The sequence below is a fragment of the Australozyma saopauloensis genome, chromosome 5, assembly GCF_035610405.1.
Source record: "Australozyma saopauloensis chromosome 5, complete sequence".
NCBI lineage: Eukaryota > Fungi > Ascomycota > Pichiomycetes > Serinales > Metschnikowiaceae > Australozyma > Australozyma saopauloensis.
In genome coordinates this window covers 112,641-128,345 of record NC_086135.1, presented here as the reverse complement: position 1 = coordinate 128,345, position 15,705 = coordinate 112,641, and the positions used below count along the sequence as shown (strand labels likewise).

At 47.0% G+C, this 15,705-nt stretch overlaps 8 protein-coding genes across 8 annotated transcripts; 3 read left to right on the top strand and 5 right to left on the bottom strand.

Moving 5' to 3' along the window:
- Positions 1–1,225: 1,225 nt before the first annotated feature.
- PUMCH_003947 (uncharacterized protein) lies at positions 1,226–2,758 on the bottom strand (the record flags this gene model as incomplete). Its single annotated transcript, XM_063022900.1, has 1 exon — positions 1,226–2,758. One exon carries the CDS (start codon positions 2,756–2,758, stop codon positions 1,226–1,228), a length of 1,533 nt encoding a protein of 510 aa, XP_062878970.1.
- Positions 2,759–2,951: 193 nt separating this feature from the next.
- On the bottom strand, positions 2,952–3,464 carry PUMCH_003946 (uncharacterized protein; the record flags this gene model as incomplete). The annotated part of the gene is made up of 1 exon (XM_063022899.1): positions 2,952–3,464. The coding sequence occupies one exon, from the start codon at positions 3,462–3,464 to the stop codon at positions 2,952–2,954; it is 513 nt and encodes a 170-aa protein (XP_062878969.1).
- A 360-nt stretch (positions 3,465–3,824) lies between these two features.
- On the bottom strand, positions 3,825–5,501 carry PUMCH_003945 (uncharacterized protein; the record flags this gene model as incomplete). Its single annotated transcript, XM_063022898.1, has 1 exon — positions 3,825–5,501. The coding sequence occupies one exon, from the start codon at positions 5,499–5,501 to the stop codon at positions 3,825–3,827; it is 1,677 nt and encodes a 558-aa protein (XP_062878968.1).
- Positions 5,502–6,230: 729 nt separating this feature from the next.
- PUMCH_003944 (uncharacterized protein) lies at positions 6,231–7,184 on the top strand (the record flags this gene model as incomplete). The annotated part of the gene is made up of 1 exon (XM_063022897.1): positions 6,231–7,184. The coding sequence occupies one exon, from the start codon at positions 6,231–6,233 to the stop codon at positions 7,182–7,184; it is 954 nt and encodes a 317-aa protein (XP_062878967.1).
- A 233-nt stretch (positions 7,185–7,417) lies between these two features.
- PUMCH_003943 (uncharacterized protein) lies at positions 7,418–8,104 on the top strand (the record flags this gene model as incomplete). Its single annotated transcript, XM_063022896.1, has 1 exon — positions 7,418–8,104. The coding sequence occupies one exon, from the start codon at positions 7,418–7,420 to the stop codon at positions 8,102–8,104; it is 687 nt and encodes a 228-aa protein (XP_062878966.1).
- An 809-nt stretch (positions 8,105–8,913) lies between these two features.
- On the bottom strand, positions 8,914–10,233 carry PUMCH_003942 (uncharacterized protein; the record flags this gene model as incomplete). Its single annotated transcript, XM_063022895.1, has 1 exon — positions 8,914–10,233. One exon carries the CDS (start codon positions 10,231–10,233, stop codon positions 8,914–8,916), a length of 1,320 nt encoding a protein of 439 aa, XP_062878965.1.
- Positions 10,234–12,342: 2,109 nt separating this feature from the next.
- Positions 12,343–13,719, bottom strand: PUMCH_003941 (uncharacterized protein; the record flags this gene model as incomplete). Its single annotated transcript, XM_063022894.1, has 1 exon — positions 12,343–13,719. The coding sequence occupies one exon, from the start codon at positions 13,717–13,719 to the stop codon at positions 12,343–12,345; it is 1,377 nt and encodes a 458-aa protein (XP_062878964.1).
- A 1,059-nt stretch (positions 13,720–14,778) lies between these two features.
- On the top strand, positions 14,779–15,642 carry PUMCH_003940 (uncharacterized protein; the record flags this gene model as incomplete). The annotated part of the gene is made up of 1 exon (XM_063022893.1): positions 14,779–15,642. The coding sequence occupies one exon, from the start codon at positions 14,779–14,781 to the stop codon at positions 15,640–15,642; it is 864 nt and encodes a 287-aa protein (XP_062878963.1).
- Between the last annotated feature and the right edge of the window lie 63 nt (positions 15,643–15,705).

Here is a 15,705-nt window from a genome sequence, read left to right as displayed (position 1 = left end):
TAATGATGAATACAATGATATAGTCTTAGTGTTGGTGTAGGCCAAAAAAATCACTGATTCGATGAATTCATTTAATGATGAACTTATTTTTTGATTTTCAACTTTCACATTTGATTAATTACAATTATACCATTTTCGAAGAATCACCACTGTAACATCCAATTCTTCACTCTTGTATCTTTCCTATAAATCACAATTTTGACTTTGCTGTTAATCAATTTTATAGCGTTTTCATTCAACCACCGCTAAATCTAACTCATTGAATACACCAAACTATCAATAGAACCAAGATTCCGTAGCCAAGACAACTGAACACAATACACACCTATTCTTCAAAACAGCCACCAAGCATCGAAAATTCCCCTTTGCACCCAAATATAGTGCCTTTCAAAAACACTACCCGAACCGATTTCCTCGCCGGAACTTGTTCATTTTTCCCAGTAGAAAATCCCAAAGCCAACCCCGAATCTCACCTCGTCCAAAATGTTTCTTTTCTTTCGTCTCCACTTTCAAAATCCCCTTCTGTTTCCGTTTCAAGGCATCTTTCCCCTTCCCGCCTTAATGCGACTGCATGAACCAGGGCTACATATCCTGATCACACTTTAGGCGACGAACATGCACCGGCGCTCCTAACCAGTGACGCCAAGTGTTTCACGATTAATGCAATCGTGCGGTGCTTCCCACAAAATCGTCCCCATGGCATTACCTCAATGGCGATGCAGCATGCGATGATGGAGCAATCTTTATCCGCACCGAATTGTTTAATTAGTTGCTCCGGTGGGGTTTATCCGAAGGCGCGCTCAGCCCCACTTGTCAATGCAGACCAAGCGTGGATCATCGGGCCTTTTCCGGGGGAGATGGGGATGAGATGGAATTGGGTCTGGTGACTTTTTTTGGTTGAATTTCGTCGGGGTTTGGGTAAATCGTACGTCTATTAGGTTAATGAAGTTTATAGGAGCGATATTGGAACAGTAGCTTTTTTTATTTTGGTGACTTTGTAGTTTTATTAGAATAGGATAGTCAATGGTTCGAAGGTTGTCTGTATGTCGGTGGTAGAAAACAATGTCTCTTTTAAACTTCTTTGAAATTTGATGTGCTGTGCTAGAGTAGGCTAGATCAAACAAATCAATCGCATGATGAAATTAAACCTATCGCAGACTAATACACCACATAAATCAATACATAAGGTTCCAAAGAACTGAAATATATTACTGATTACAACAACTCACATCTCATCCTCGATATCGGTCTCAAGGTCGCACATCGACCGACAGTTTGGACAGTAGAATTGCGGATAACTCTTGATGATCACCGGCCGAATACACTTGTAGTGCCACGAGTGCGAGCACGGACTTATAAACAATGCCTGACATGGATCTAGCGTAAGCAAACAGATGGCACATTCGGTCACCTGGCGTTTGCCATCCTCGCTCTTGCTGTCAAGATGCAAGTTCTTCATACGTTCGTGGATCTCGAGGTTGTATTGGTTCACCTTTCGCTGCCAGCTATGGTTGAACTCGCATCTCATCTTGACACATCGATAGATATCCTCGGCACCTCCGCGATAGTCCAATCCCAACTGGATGACGTCTCCGTCACTAACAGGCCAGTAAGACAGCTCCAATGTGGCAGGAGAAAGCCTCACGTTATTGAGAAACGTGCCGGAGGAAGACTTACAATCTTTCAAGAACCACAGCCCATCGCTTCTACATTGCAACAGGGCATGCGTTCTCGACACAACCTTGGATTTGAACACAATGGGCTGCGAAGAGCCTTGAGGCGCATGTGCTGCGCTCTTATTCTTCTCCGTGTACCGCCCAATGGCAATAGTTTCATCTGGCTGGATACGGCGGATCACGGGTGCAAAGTAGAGCCCCGAGTTGGACGTGGAATGGTCAATGATGGGCGTCAACCGCACAGAAAACAGGCCGTCGGCGCCACTATTATTAGCCACATTGCTGGAGCTGCTTCCCGCAACAGTCTCTTGGTGTTCAGTTGGCGCCTCGGCCAGCTGTGCGACTGGCTCCGACGAGGTGGCAGAAGGAGTCTCTGGCTCTTCCATATGGTTATCGAGAGTATTTGAAGTCGTTCCTGGACCAGCCATCGAGCTCAAATTAGCTATGGTGGGGCTATTCGACATGAAAGTGTCCCCATGTGCTAGAACAGCCGCGCTTGAGCGTGCAACCTGCGGAGTGTGTTGTTGTGATTGTTGTTGATGATGTTGTTGTTGCTGTGAAGTGCCACGGATGCTGCTGGCCCAGTTGCTCAAGAAACTGAGGGACGATCGGCGCACGGGCATGCGACTGGGAACAGGCGCGTTTTGAGCGGATTCTCCCCTCCCCTGAGCTCCAGTGCTAGCAGAACCGCTAGCGTTACCATGGTCTCTGCGCCCAACAGGAATATCTTCGTTGTTATCGCCGGTAGACCCAGAAGAGGCAACATTGTCAATGGTCTCTGCTGGAGGGGATATGAGCTCGCCAAAAGTTGGGCTGCCCTCCGAGGGCACCAGACCTCCAGTTACAGCAGTCTCGGCAGCTCCCGCGGTCTCGGCGGTGTCCATACCCTCGCTAGGACCATGTTCGTCGTCCAGAAAGAGCGAGGTCAATACGGGCGCCGCAACAGCGCGAGCAGAAAGGGCCATGGACTTGGCGTCACGGGGCGAGTCAGACGAGCTGTCGGAAGACAGTGTTGTTTCAGAATGGTCTCTGAAGTCGACGCAGATGGCGGCGGGATTTGCGGACGGAGATACGGAGTCCATTGCCAGAATGCGAGCCGATTTGACCACAAAGAAAACGGCCAAGAGGCAGAGCTGGCCAGAACAAGGTGTTTACAGGGGACCGCCTGCGAAAAATGGGCTCTTTACCCCACGAAACCTTCGATTTAGAGTGTGTTTCTTGAAACACAGACGACAGCCAATAACTCCACGGAAAGAGCAGCTGCGCGGATGGAAATTACACCGATCTGATTGGAAGACGACGGCGAAGATGCAAGTGCGCCAGATTCGAGAGTCCAGCGACAAATGCGTGCGTCGGTGGAAGAAGTAGTTGTTTTGGTGGGAAATAAAGAGAGGGGTCGCGTGCAGGAATGGACCATGGGTGCCAGTATTGAGGATGAACAGAGTCTGGACGGATAAATAGAGGCCCGATGGGCGGAAAAATAGGGAAAAAAAGAATTTTCCGTGTCTTGTGTGTTCGGAGAAAATTTTGGTGTATTGGAGCTCGGGCTTCAATGTCCGAGGCCAAAGTTACACTGACAACCTTAAAAGTGGCCTGCTTGCCCGAAAGGGTAAAGGGAATTTGCAGCCAGCTCCGAATAGGGAACCGGGGAAAAGCGAGGAGGCGAGCGGAGCGTGGGGAAATTTGAGAATTTCTCTTTCTTGAATTTGAAACACAAATGAATTGGAGAGATTTTTGCGGTTCATTGAGGAGAATTTGTCTCTTTAGATGCTTCTTGGTGGCTCCCATTTATATAGATGAATGACGGAAATCAGAAACGGTACTTGATTGAAAAGATAGAAAAAATTGTAAATTTTATGTTGAGAGTTTTTTTGGGATTGTCGTGGGTTTCGGTTTACGACTTTATTGGTTCCAGGCTCAAATTGAATTAGAGTCAGAAAGTACAGAGACATAGAAGCTCACATCACTGATAATAGACCCAACAGTGCCATCGCGACCATTTCCAACAAACCACTATCTTTCTAATCAATCTTTTAGCCATAGAAAGCCTCCAGAGAAGGTCTTCACGAAATCTACACTCATCCATTCTTCATCATCATTACAAATTAATTATTCACATGGCTCGCCGATGCAATCAAATTATATCACCTAATAGTTGCTCTTTTCGCTCACAAGACGCAAAAGAAGCTGCTGCAACTCCTTGCGTCCCTTGGGACTATCCCAAATCCGATGGTTGGCGTTCTCGGCAACAACCCATTCCAAGGGTCTCGAGCTGAGCTTCGTCAATTCGCGCTGCCACTTGCCCCAGTTGAGGGACTGCTTGATCATCACATCGGACAGAATCACGGCCAACGGAATCTTCTTGATGTCGGCCGTCCGGACCTCGTTGTACGACAAAATCGACGCCGTGATCTGCTCCTGCAACCGCGCCCGCAAGTACTTGGGGCTGTGGACCATATCGGACCCGAAAATACGGCTCTTCGACAGGAAGCGCTGTGGGTGGAAGAACCAATGGAAGCTTCTGGTGACTCCCAATGGCGAGACGAGGCCGCGGAGCCACAACAAGAATCCTTGCAAGGAGTCCATGAGCTCCAAGTCGTGGCGGAATACACTCCGCTTCTCGTTCTTCTTGTTGGGGCCACTGAATGGGAAATGCTTCAAAAGGTCCTCATGCCAGCTGTCGACCAAAAGCACAGAGTGCATCTGTCCCGGGTTTCTCAGCGCAAAAACCCTCGAATACAATCCACCAATGTCAAATCCCACCGCACTGAATGGGCCTTCAATGTTTTCCTTAGCCAAGGCCTCCATCAAATACTCGGTCACCAAACCAAGTGAGACAGGAGAAGGGGCACCTTCAGAAAAAGCGTAGCCTGGACGGTCCCAAACACAGTACCGCTCGATTTTGTTCATGTTGTACAACTCCTGGATCCATTCCTGGAACAGCTCTGCCGAGGACAACTGCCCACCCTCGACCAACACAATCGGCTGTTTGGGCTCATCATCACCGGGTTTCTTGTCGCCAAGAACAGTGGAGTTTGCGTGCACATTGCCATAACAGGCCAAGTGCACCTGGAATTGATTGTCATTGACTGGAATGAGCTTACCCCAAGGCTTTTCGTGAGAGTCAAAAGCATCAAGCCAAATGGACAAACTGATGTTCCAAATGGCGAGGAGCAAGATAAACTTCACCAAAACCTTGAAAAGAGTGACAAACATCTCAAAGACCGTTTTTCTGGTCTCAACACGGCCAGTGTACTTGATTTCCTGCGCCGCTTTACTCTTTTCGACCAAATAATCGGCCAAACAATTGAACACGATATTAATTGCGGTCCAAATCACCAACAACATGCCAAAGAGACCCAACAGGCGGCGCAAGAGAGGCACGCAAAGGACCACAATGGCATCCAATACAATGAGTGCACCAGAGACGTAGCCCAATACGCGCTCATAGTAACTAGGCACCGCAAAGCACCAGATGGTGACCAGGCCCGTCAAGATACACAATAGGATGAGGTTGAGTTCCAAGAACAGCGCCGCCTGCGTGCCCAAGCCCGGGATCGAAATGAACTGCGACACGAGAATGACGAGGAAGAGGGCCAGGTTGAACATCAACACAAGAACCAACAACTGGCGCAAAAGCCGGATCCGGGTCAATCTCAACGGCGATACCTGCGGATCATCTGGGTCAAGATAGTTGTTCCGAGGATCCAACAAGGGCGAATTTTCGTCGCGCGGCCGGCCCACTTCGCGTGCTGCCCGTTCCGAGCTCGCAGAAGCTTCCGGCGCTTCAGTTTGAGGCTGCTTGCCTTTTGGAGAGTCTACCATGGCGAATGAAACCCAAAAAGAAGCTAATTAAGGCCGGTTTTCGCAGGCCAATGGGTTTAGAATACGTGAAAGTATGTACTGCCGTTCTCAAATTTCTCGAGAGAATACCGCAACCGTCCAATCTCGCAAGTTCGATTGGGAATTGGGTGCAAATTCAAAACTACTACCAGCAGGAGAATCTGGTCTGTGCACGTACCGAACAGTGTGTTTCAACGAAAAGAACGAATTTTACTCTTCAGTCTCTCGAAAAGCGCCGCAAAAAGTGTGTTTTCCAGAGAATTTCAAGTGGTAGCAATGGTGATGGGGGATGCGATGCACAACTGAATGACCATGTGCAGAAGCTCCGAAAAGGAGAGGAAAGATAAGAAAAAATTGGGAAAGTTTGGATTTTGAAATTGGAAATTTTCACAAATTTGCTACTTTTCGATTTTCTTATCTTCCGTGGTGGGGCTGAAAATGTCCTGTTTGTAGTCCTAGCAGAATCCAGATAACTACTACTAGAACGAGTACTGCTTTCCGAGAATTGGAAATTTTGCTGTAGTCGATCGGGTGCGCAGTTAGAAGTTATCTATAAATAGACTTGCTGGCGGTTTTTGTCGCTTGAATTGGGTGTTTGGTTTGGTTTTTTAGGTTCTCCACATTTCGGCTAGAAACACGCTTTGATCACGGTTTTCAGCGTTTTGCAGGGTGTTTTGGTGTGTTTTCTTGATATATTCATACGCTTGAACGATGTCGGTGTCCATTGCCGATTTCTCCGAGGAGAAAGGTGTCGTTTTCTATAACATCAACGTCAATCTTCCTCTCCGGTCTATACTCGTCCAGCGCCGCTTCTCCGAGTTCATTTCGCTCTTTAATGATCTATGCAGCGATGTGGGCATCTCAGCTGCCGATTTTCCGTACAGTTTACCCGGCAAAGGTGGTGTTTTCACGGGCAAAAGCCGATTGGCGGCGTCTCGCATAAAACCACTCGAAGAGTTTCTCAACGGCGTCGTGGCCGACCGAGACCTACAAAATCGAGCTGCGGTCCACAAATTCTTGGAGCTTCCTCGCAATTTCAAGTTCAGCAGCTCAAATGACCAAGAAAAGAAGGTCTTGAACTCCGACGACATCACCGCATCCAACTGGCTCTCGCATTTACGCTTGTTGCGCGGCGCAATGAGCCAGTTGGGCAAAACGACCGATATGAAGTCGAAAACTGCTGAACGGACCCAGATCAATTCTCAGATCATACCCCAGGCTGATCATTTAGGAAGAGCATTAGAGGCATTGATGAAGAGCAAAGAAATCTCGTCCTCCGAATATAAGCTGCGGCTCAACAACATAAACTCCTTGAAGAGCGAGGCTCAGGATTTGCTCGCGGCAAAGGCTGCTCCTCCGTCGTCGTGGTCAGCCAATCCTGGCTCTGGCAGAGATTTGGGCGGTGCTAGAAAGATCCAAGAGACAAACGATACCATCGCACTCTCTAACAAAGAATTGCTTCAAAAGCAGCAGCAAGTGCACCGCGAGCAAGACCAGGAATTGGAGGAGCTTCGGCGCGCCATTGCTAACCAGCGCCGCATCGGCGAGGCAATCAACAAGGAAGTTTCTGAACAAAACGAGATCTTAGACGAGCTAAACTCTGAAGTCGAGGCTTCGAGAGGGAAGCTCGAGAACGCTCGTAGTCGAACGAGGAAGATCGGATGATTGTTTAGACTACATTGAAAACGAGAGGACTGAGCAGATTTCGAACTATACAAAAAGATACCGAAAGAGAATAGATTTCTACTATCTAACACTACCAAAAGAAATCTCCTATTCGTTGATTTTCTCGATTGATCGCTATAAAAGAAATACGTTTAAAATCCAAGTTAGGACGGACAAAAATAGCAAATCGAGACCAAGCGCATGCAAAGACTGCATTCGCAAACACTTGAATAATGTTCACCTTGGTGTTCCTCGATCCTTCCCTAAGCAATAACACCGATCAAAGCCAATTGCACCTTCTCGCAGGTGGAGAATGGTGCAGCGTCGTCGGTGGTGCCGACAACTTCAGGGTATGTGTCGCTAATGGCGCCCGGAGTGTTGATGTTCTTGCATGCCCACCAGTTGTAGTTCACAATCTTGGCATTGTCGCCGATGTCGAGTGGAACTGGGTTCGAGTATCTGTTGGCGAATGTCATGAGGTTGGCTGTAGTACCGGCATCGCCCAGGTATTGCAAGGCATATTGGTTTCCATTTTCAGGGGTGAAGGTGAGGATGTTGCTGTCGGAGATGTCGTAGGTGGAGGGGGTGGAGTCCACGAAACCTTCACCGAAATTGGCTCCGAACTTGGTGCTAAGGTAGCCAATGTTGTTTCCAATAGGGTCAAGGACGGCGACTTGGACTGGTCCAGTGACTTGAATTGGGGCGGCGGATGCAATTGCAATTGTTGCAAGAGTGGCGAGAGTGAATTTCATTGTTGGAGGTGGTTGTTTGAAGTGGTTGTTGATGTGATGAGGATTTCAGAAAAAGCTCCGAAGTGGGCCCTTTTTATACTCGTGGTTTGTGCTTCTGTAAATTTTTTTTGCAGCCAGTGGGGTTTCATGCAGAGATACCTATTTAGCCGTTTCAGTTGTCGCATCTGAAGGTGGATATAGGCGAGGTGCAGGGATACTACTTTTGGGATTTGGCTCAATTCGGTGATTCCTCAAGATTTTAAAGTCGGAAAAAGCCATAACCACCAAACAGGCTCTTTTCATGACTTAATCGTTCTTTTCGCGAGTCAAAATCCACTCGGAGTGCCTCTTTTCTGTGGGTATAGATTAAGGTTGGGGAAACAGTCCTGTGTATACCCAGTCTATCACTCGGGTTACCTACAGGATATATCATTTTGCGACCATTCCAGCACTTTTACGAGACAGCAAAATGAAGTTAAGAACCCTATTAATAGTGGTGGTATCATGTATCCTAAAATTATCGAATGGATTCTCCTGTGGAATGCGCCGCACACAAATTAAAGTTGATTGCAACTCTGGGGAAAGATTTACGACGTTCGCGTCTGTCACTCTTTGAAAAGGTAACTCCAAGAGTAGCATAAAATTTATATGCTACAGATTGTTAACGAAGAGGGGAAGGCAATAAAGGCCAATCTTTACTCAACTTTACTCTAATTTTTGACTCAAAAGATGCTAGCTTCTCTAGGGCCAATGCATTAGTCTTATCTATCTGGTTATATGGGCGGGTAACACCAGCATATATAGGCAACTAATTTTTCACCTTCTCAAAGTATCCAAATCGATACGTCGCTCCTTTTTAAGAGTATGTATAGTCGGCCGTGTTTCAAGATGAAAAAACTTCGCTACTTTTCGAAAATTCATGAGATTTTAACAAGTTTACACCAAGATCTACGCTGAAAACACACATTTCCCAAGTGAAAAGCATTGCTAACCAACAGTTAATACAAATGTGGATACATTTCCCGGATAGTCTTGCCCCACAACTCTATTCCTCGTTCGATCTGTTCTTCTGAGAGAAGCGCAACGCATAGCCTGGCGTTTGTTCTTCCCCAGCCCTTGTCGTCGCCGGTGACCTCGAAATTCGAGCCGTCTGCGATGACTACATTGTAGTCTTTATGCAATTTTGTAATCGTATCCGCCAAGTTGATGTTTTCTGCTCTAAGTCCAACCCACACGAAGTACCCGCCTTGTCCTCCACAAATCTCGGTGTATTTCTGGGGAAGGTACTTGCGAAGAGAATCCAACATGACTTTAGACCTTGCCCTGTAAACAGAGACCAATTTTGTGATTATAGTGTCTAGCTTGCCGCTCCGAATCAACTCTTGCACTACGAAAGTGTTGAGCTGCGATGGAGTGCCGCCCGACTTCACCGGACCAATTGTAGCCAATTGGTGGGCCAAATATTTTGTGGGCGACTCGTGCCAGCCCACCCTGAGGCCCGGCGCAATGATTTTCGAGAAGGATGCGTTAGAAACGGTGTTGCCGAATTTCCAGCCGGATGGAAGCGTATCGGCGTCCAAATGGTTGAATTTGAGAGGCGGTTTGGCATCAGTGTAGCCCAAAAAGTCGTAGACATCGTCGGAAATGATAAGCAAGTCGTTCTTACGGGCGATTTCCAAGAGCTTCATGCGGGTTTTCGTGCTATACGTCAAACCACCAGGGTTCGAGAACGTTGGCACCAAATACATCACATAGCGGTAGAACTTCCGAGGTCCGCGAGAGGTTGGATCATCAACGACGTTGATCTCCTTGTCCGAGACCTGTTCCAAACCATACTGCTCATTTAGCTGGTGAAGCTTCGACTCAAGCAGTGCCAAGTCGATCTCGTACTCGGCGCCCGGAGTCTCCATCACTGCTGACATGTGGCCATCGAGACCGAAATCGGCAAACGAGTAGTTAATGAGGAAGTACGTTGGAGACACCAAGAACGCATGTTTGGTTATTGCTGGGCTGGTGCACGCCGAAAGAACGGAAAACGCACCAAAAGAAGATCCGTTGGTCAAATTGACAGTATCAGCATCGACACCATCAACGCGGCCATACTTCCGACTGCTCCAGTTTATGACTTCCTGCCTTACAGTCAAGTTTCCGGGATCCGATCCGTACTGGAGTGGATGCCTATTGTTGGGATCGTTTTCGTAGTCTGCGTCGGGATAGTCTGTGTCGACCAAGACCTTTTTGAAAGCATCAGCGAGTTCCCGATTGGGCAACAATTCGACCGTTGGATGTCCTTTGAAGAAGTTGATAGAATCGGACATTTTTTTGCTTTTCTTGCGGCGGCACAAGGTGTAGTTCAAAGAGGAGATTCAAAAAAGGAAATGTATGGTTTTAGATCTCCGCAGCGAAAGCGCTAAAGGATTTGATGTTGGATTCTGGAAGTGGTTGCAAATTCCGAGATAAGGAGTGGATATAGAGCGGCGGTCTGGGGAATTAGCGGAAAGAGCGATTTTTTCGGGAACAAATTCCGAAAAAATTAATTTTTTTTTGGATATGTTTGCGAGGGTGTTTAGAGGAAGAAAAATTGGTGGGAATGGAGTTATTTGGATGGGAAGGGTTTGTGAGTGAAGAAGGTCGAAGATAGCGGGTAAGGGTGATGGCTGATTGGTCGATGAGTAAATTGAATTGAATTTACAAGCCCGAAATTTGAGGTTGAAAATTCATGATTGTGAAATTGACTATGTGGTGTTGGTACCTTGTGGATTCTTATTGATTCGTTGGAGTAGCAAGGTCAACTTGAAAAGTAGGGCAGCTTCTCGAGAATCTATCAAATTTGGAGAAATGAAATGAAGGAGAAGTTTATTTAATAGAAAAATGAGGAAATTCGTCAAAAAGTTCCATTCTTCCACATTCATTCATATTGTCTACCATCCCATAGACCACTAAAGATCCACACCACGGAGAACCCGCCAGGGCAATGAACGAACAAAGAAGCGTACGAATAAATGTTTTTTTGGAGAAGTTATGATCTTAAGAGTCTCTTTTTCAAAGTTCTCCACTGCTACCTTCTCAGCTCTTATCCACCAAATACGCTGAGCAACAAATCAAAGGAAAGAAGAAATACGTACGTTTACACACAGAGTTCTCTCAGAAAGAGAAACGATTCAATTCTCACTCACTCATCATCCTCTACTCTCTAGAACTCTTCCATGGAACAAACGCTAGCCTGCCACAACGATCAGAACCATGCACAGATACATCCACACAGATATACACATATAAATACGATAACTTTGAAATCAAAATTCAATACTTTTAAATCGTGATTACCTTTTTTTACCCATTCTGTCCCCTACCTTCCCTACCTTCTCTACAATCTATTACACCAAAGAACACTACCCAATGAACAACCAACCCACCTATCTCAACCAACCAATACAAATACAGATAAAACTAACAAATACAAACACGAACAAAAACAAACAAAAACTAACAAAAAAATAAAACCACACACATCTCCACCTCCATCTTTTTCCCACCCTCACCTTCCTCTCCGCCCTGCACCTACACCCACTTCCCAACCAATAACCCTTCTTCCTCCCACCAACCATGCCTACCATCTCCGGACTCGCCCTCAGCGCCTTCTTCGGTGCTGCTGCCAGAGGTCTCCAAGTGCGCATCATCGGCAAAAAGTTCCCTCCTTCGTACGAACGTCTCGTTGGCTACGGTTTGTCTGTAGGAGCATTTGTGGGTGGATATCTTATCATTGACCAATTTACGCAGCAAAACCTGGCTTTGTTGAAGAGAAGACTTTCGCAATTGCGTGAGCAACGTGCACAGCTGGATGCGTTCCATCAGTTTGACCACGAGGCCGAGTATCGTGTGACTGCTGCCAGAAGAAGCAAGGTGTTCTTTGACTTGGTGGATTCCTACGGAAAGGACTATAAGTAGATGATGTAGCTGTATAATAGAGAAAATTTGGATACGGAATGTAGTCTGATGTAGGGGTGATGTAGGGGTGATACAGAGGCTGATATAGAACTATAGAGGTAGATGGTAATGGGATCAGAAGGGATGATACAGTGGTGAGAATCGTACGAGAAGCTGTTGGTGGGAACCGTGTAGTTGTCGCTGATGAGATTTGCTTAGCACATCGAAGTTGTTGCTTCAAATTGCACTGATGTATGTCATTGATGAATAGTAGAACTACCTACTTTTAATAAACACTAAGTAACTTTTTTCAATAGAAGGAAATTTTGATGAACAGTAAAAGCAAATACCGTTCTAACGGAAAACTCACATCAACAAATCCAAAATTTGTTACTCGATATCACTCCATCCCTAGGTTTGTCTTAACCTAACCAAGCCAACAACACCTCCATCTTACACTCCTCTCAAATACGCTATAATTAATTCTCTATGTTTATCAACTAGTCCATCGCCTCGTCCTTCACATCTCCGTTCTTCTCTGCCTCGTCGTCTGACATGTCTTCATCTTCGCTTCCAGACTCTGATCCACTGCTGCCCTCACCCTCGACGGCCCCAGTATACGTCTCATCGTCTTCCTCCTCCTCATCTTCATCTTCACCGTCATCCTGGTCAAGCGCAAGCTCGCCCAAGTTCCCTTCGCCCGCCTCTTCGTTCTTGACGCTCTTCTTGTCGTCGGCGCGCTTCTCTCGATGCTGCTCGTCGAACGAGCCGTCTGTGATCTGCCTGCTCTTGAAAAACTCATCGAAAGTGTGGAAGCACCGCTGATCCACCATCGTGAACTCCAACACCTCCTGGTGGTCGTCCTGCAAGCGAATCGTCACAAGCACCGTAAACGTAAACTTGGCAATATCTTTGTAGGAGACATGCACCACCTTGCCAAAGTCATAAAGCAACACGGGCTTCTTGAATCCAAAGCACAAGTAGGCAGAGTTCTCCAGATCTGCAATAAGCACAAGCGCACCCTCCTTGGCGCCACGGTACGCAGCTACATTAACAAAGTCATTAACAGAGTTGGCGCCTCGAGAAATACAGATGGCCGTATCCTCGTTCATGTTCAACGCATTCCTACGTGGATCCATCGAGGGCATGTAGTTGACGAGACGCACGCCGCAGAGCTGGAACTGTCTCTCCAAGAACTCGATGATCATCTCGTTGACGGGCTTGATGGCGATCGACCGCAGCTCCTCGGGCGAGAGGGCCTGATCGGCGTCTTCTGGAAGCTTACCCTCGTCTATAAGCTGTCTCTTCACGGCGTCGAGGTTGATGGTACAGATGATGGGCTCGTTCTTTCCCTGGGTCAAAAACGCGCCGTCGTGGAGCCAGATGCAGAGCATGGCCGTGTCTTTTTTCGTGGAAACGGTGGAGTTTCCCAACATCGGAATCATCACACACAACTTGACCGCCTCCAGGAGATCCTTGATGGTGAATTCCGGGATTTTTGTCGTGGCGCTGGCCACCGAAAGAAGCGGCTGTGTGGCGGCATCGTTGCTGACCAACAAATGGAACACCAAGTTCATTCTTCTTCGGTACGGAGAAATGAACGACAAACTGGGCATCTCGAAGATGATCTCGCTCGGATCGATGGGCAGCTTGATGTCCATCGTGTGGGTCAGCACGGCTTCTGGATCGTAGGCCATCAACGGTGGAGGTGTTCTGGAGTTTTCGTCTTTTCTGGGCCTGCCGACTTTCCGTTTTTTGGGTGGATCCGGCGACAAAAAATTGACCAATTCGCCGAAGATCGGCTCGCTGGCCGGGTTCTGTGCCACGTAGTCGCCGACCTTTGTCTGGAGGCTCGGGGGTAACTTGGACAACCACATTGGAGATGTTGTTGATAGTGGAAATTGGTGATATATGGGGAAGAAAACAAAACACAGCGAAGGGTAGATCGAGGGTGCGGGAATGCGGGGGGAGATTTTGGGTGGGGGGATGAAAAAAATGGTGGAAATTGAGAGATTTTATAGGTGTGTTTTTTGTATGGGGTTGTGCTTTGGAATTGGGAGTTTGGCGGGCTTCTTTGGTTTCGTAAACTCGAGCAGATTTGAAGCGGTGGGTGTGGGAAAAGAGACGATTTTGGAGTGAAAATTATTTCTTTTCGAAATTATGTTTCAGTAATTTCGGAATTTTGTTCGTTTTTCAGCTCGCTTCGTGTGTTTGTCTCCACCTATTCTCATCTCTGCTCATATAGTGTAGTATAGTGACTACTGTAGTAGATATCGGTGGTCAATTGTGTCTGGTTGTTGTAGATCGTGCCTTTTGAATTTAAGACTTGTGCATGAAAGAGCTGACGGATAGAACTCGCAAATTATCGATTTGAACTAGGCTGCATTATTCTGTTTCGGTCGTTTTTGGGTTTAGATCGCAACGACGCTTGTATCTGTTCTCAGTAGGAGTCAATTGAGAAGAAGGGACCGAGGACCATTATATTTGGCTGTTGGGTCTGCTCAGGAGCGATAATAAAGCTAAAGAGTCTGGTTCGACGAAACAGACAAGAAGCCTGATCTTGAAGAAAGAATCAGAAGGTAGGCTTTGGTACCAACGAACATAAACAAAAGAGTTCTATTGGTCATCGGAAGATTGGGGCTAGTCTACGGTCTTGGTAAACATTACTGATTGGCACCTTCATTCTCGACGAAGGAAGCAGAAGGTAGGCTCTGATCGTGCCAAATCTGACTGAACGCATCTTGAATTTCTGTCTCAGCTAGAAACGCACTCGAGTTCCCCAATTTTCAAATTGAGAGGAAAAAACCAGACAGATCTGCTCTGTAGGTGAACTTCAGAGTGATCCAAAAGGACCTACAAACAAACGCTCGTGGCTATCGATACTACAATTACAAAGTAGCAGTCGCTGGCCGAAATCCAAATAATTCACCGGCTCAATGTTGTTTGACAAAAACGCATCGATCCTAGCGATCCTCTCATCCACAGGCCCCGGCCTCTTCCATCCGGAATCTTCAACGGTCGCCATCCTCAATTACATCAAAAACATATGCAAGGAAGGCTTCGTTGATTCGGACACGGCACGCAAACTCCAAGCAAGCGCTGAGCTCATCTCGAAAATTGAGAGTGACGCTCCAAGCTCGGTTCTAGGCATCAATACAGAAAAGTCGTTTCTTCTCGCACACGCTTTTCCGCAACTATTTACGGATGCGCTATGTCTTGTTACAGATGGAGGGATAGTCTTGGAATATTGGGGAGAGAATCTAGAAGAGCAGGCTGTGGATGACTATATGACCGCTAGAGATGGGAGCTTTCCAGTATTTGTGCGCGTGAAATTGGACCAGAAGGGAAAAAAGCCCATCTCTGATCCCTCCAAACATCTCTCTCGTCTACTACGGCCTTTGGGCTACAAATGCGAGCTCGGCGAGGTTTCGAAACTAGAGGAAGGCAATTCAAACAACCTGTCAAGACCTCTGTCCAGATCCCTGCTTCCGAGCGGACTATATACCACTACGGATCCATACTACTGGTACTGTTCATGTGAGGAGTTCCATTCGGCGATCGTAGATAGTGTATGCTGGGACCATTCTGCGTCCACCCTCGCTGGAGAATACGAGCTGTCGAGCAATCTCGTAGTGAAATTCCTAGAGAATCTGCCGTGTCTGTTTGATGAAATGCTTCCGATGTGTAAGCACTTGTTGGCGGTACTTCTAGCCGCTCTTAACTGGAGGGATGTGCGCCATCATGTAGAGCGATTTAGCGTTGAGTCCAGTGGAAATTCTTTAGATAAAACATTGCCTTGAGCGACGGCTGAATTGACTAAATTCAACTCTTCCATTGCTCCACCACTACTGCCGCCGGACTTA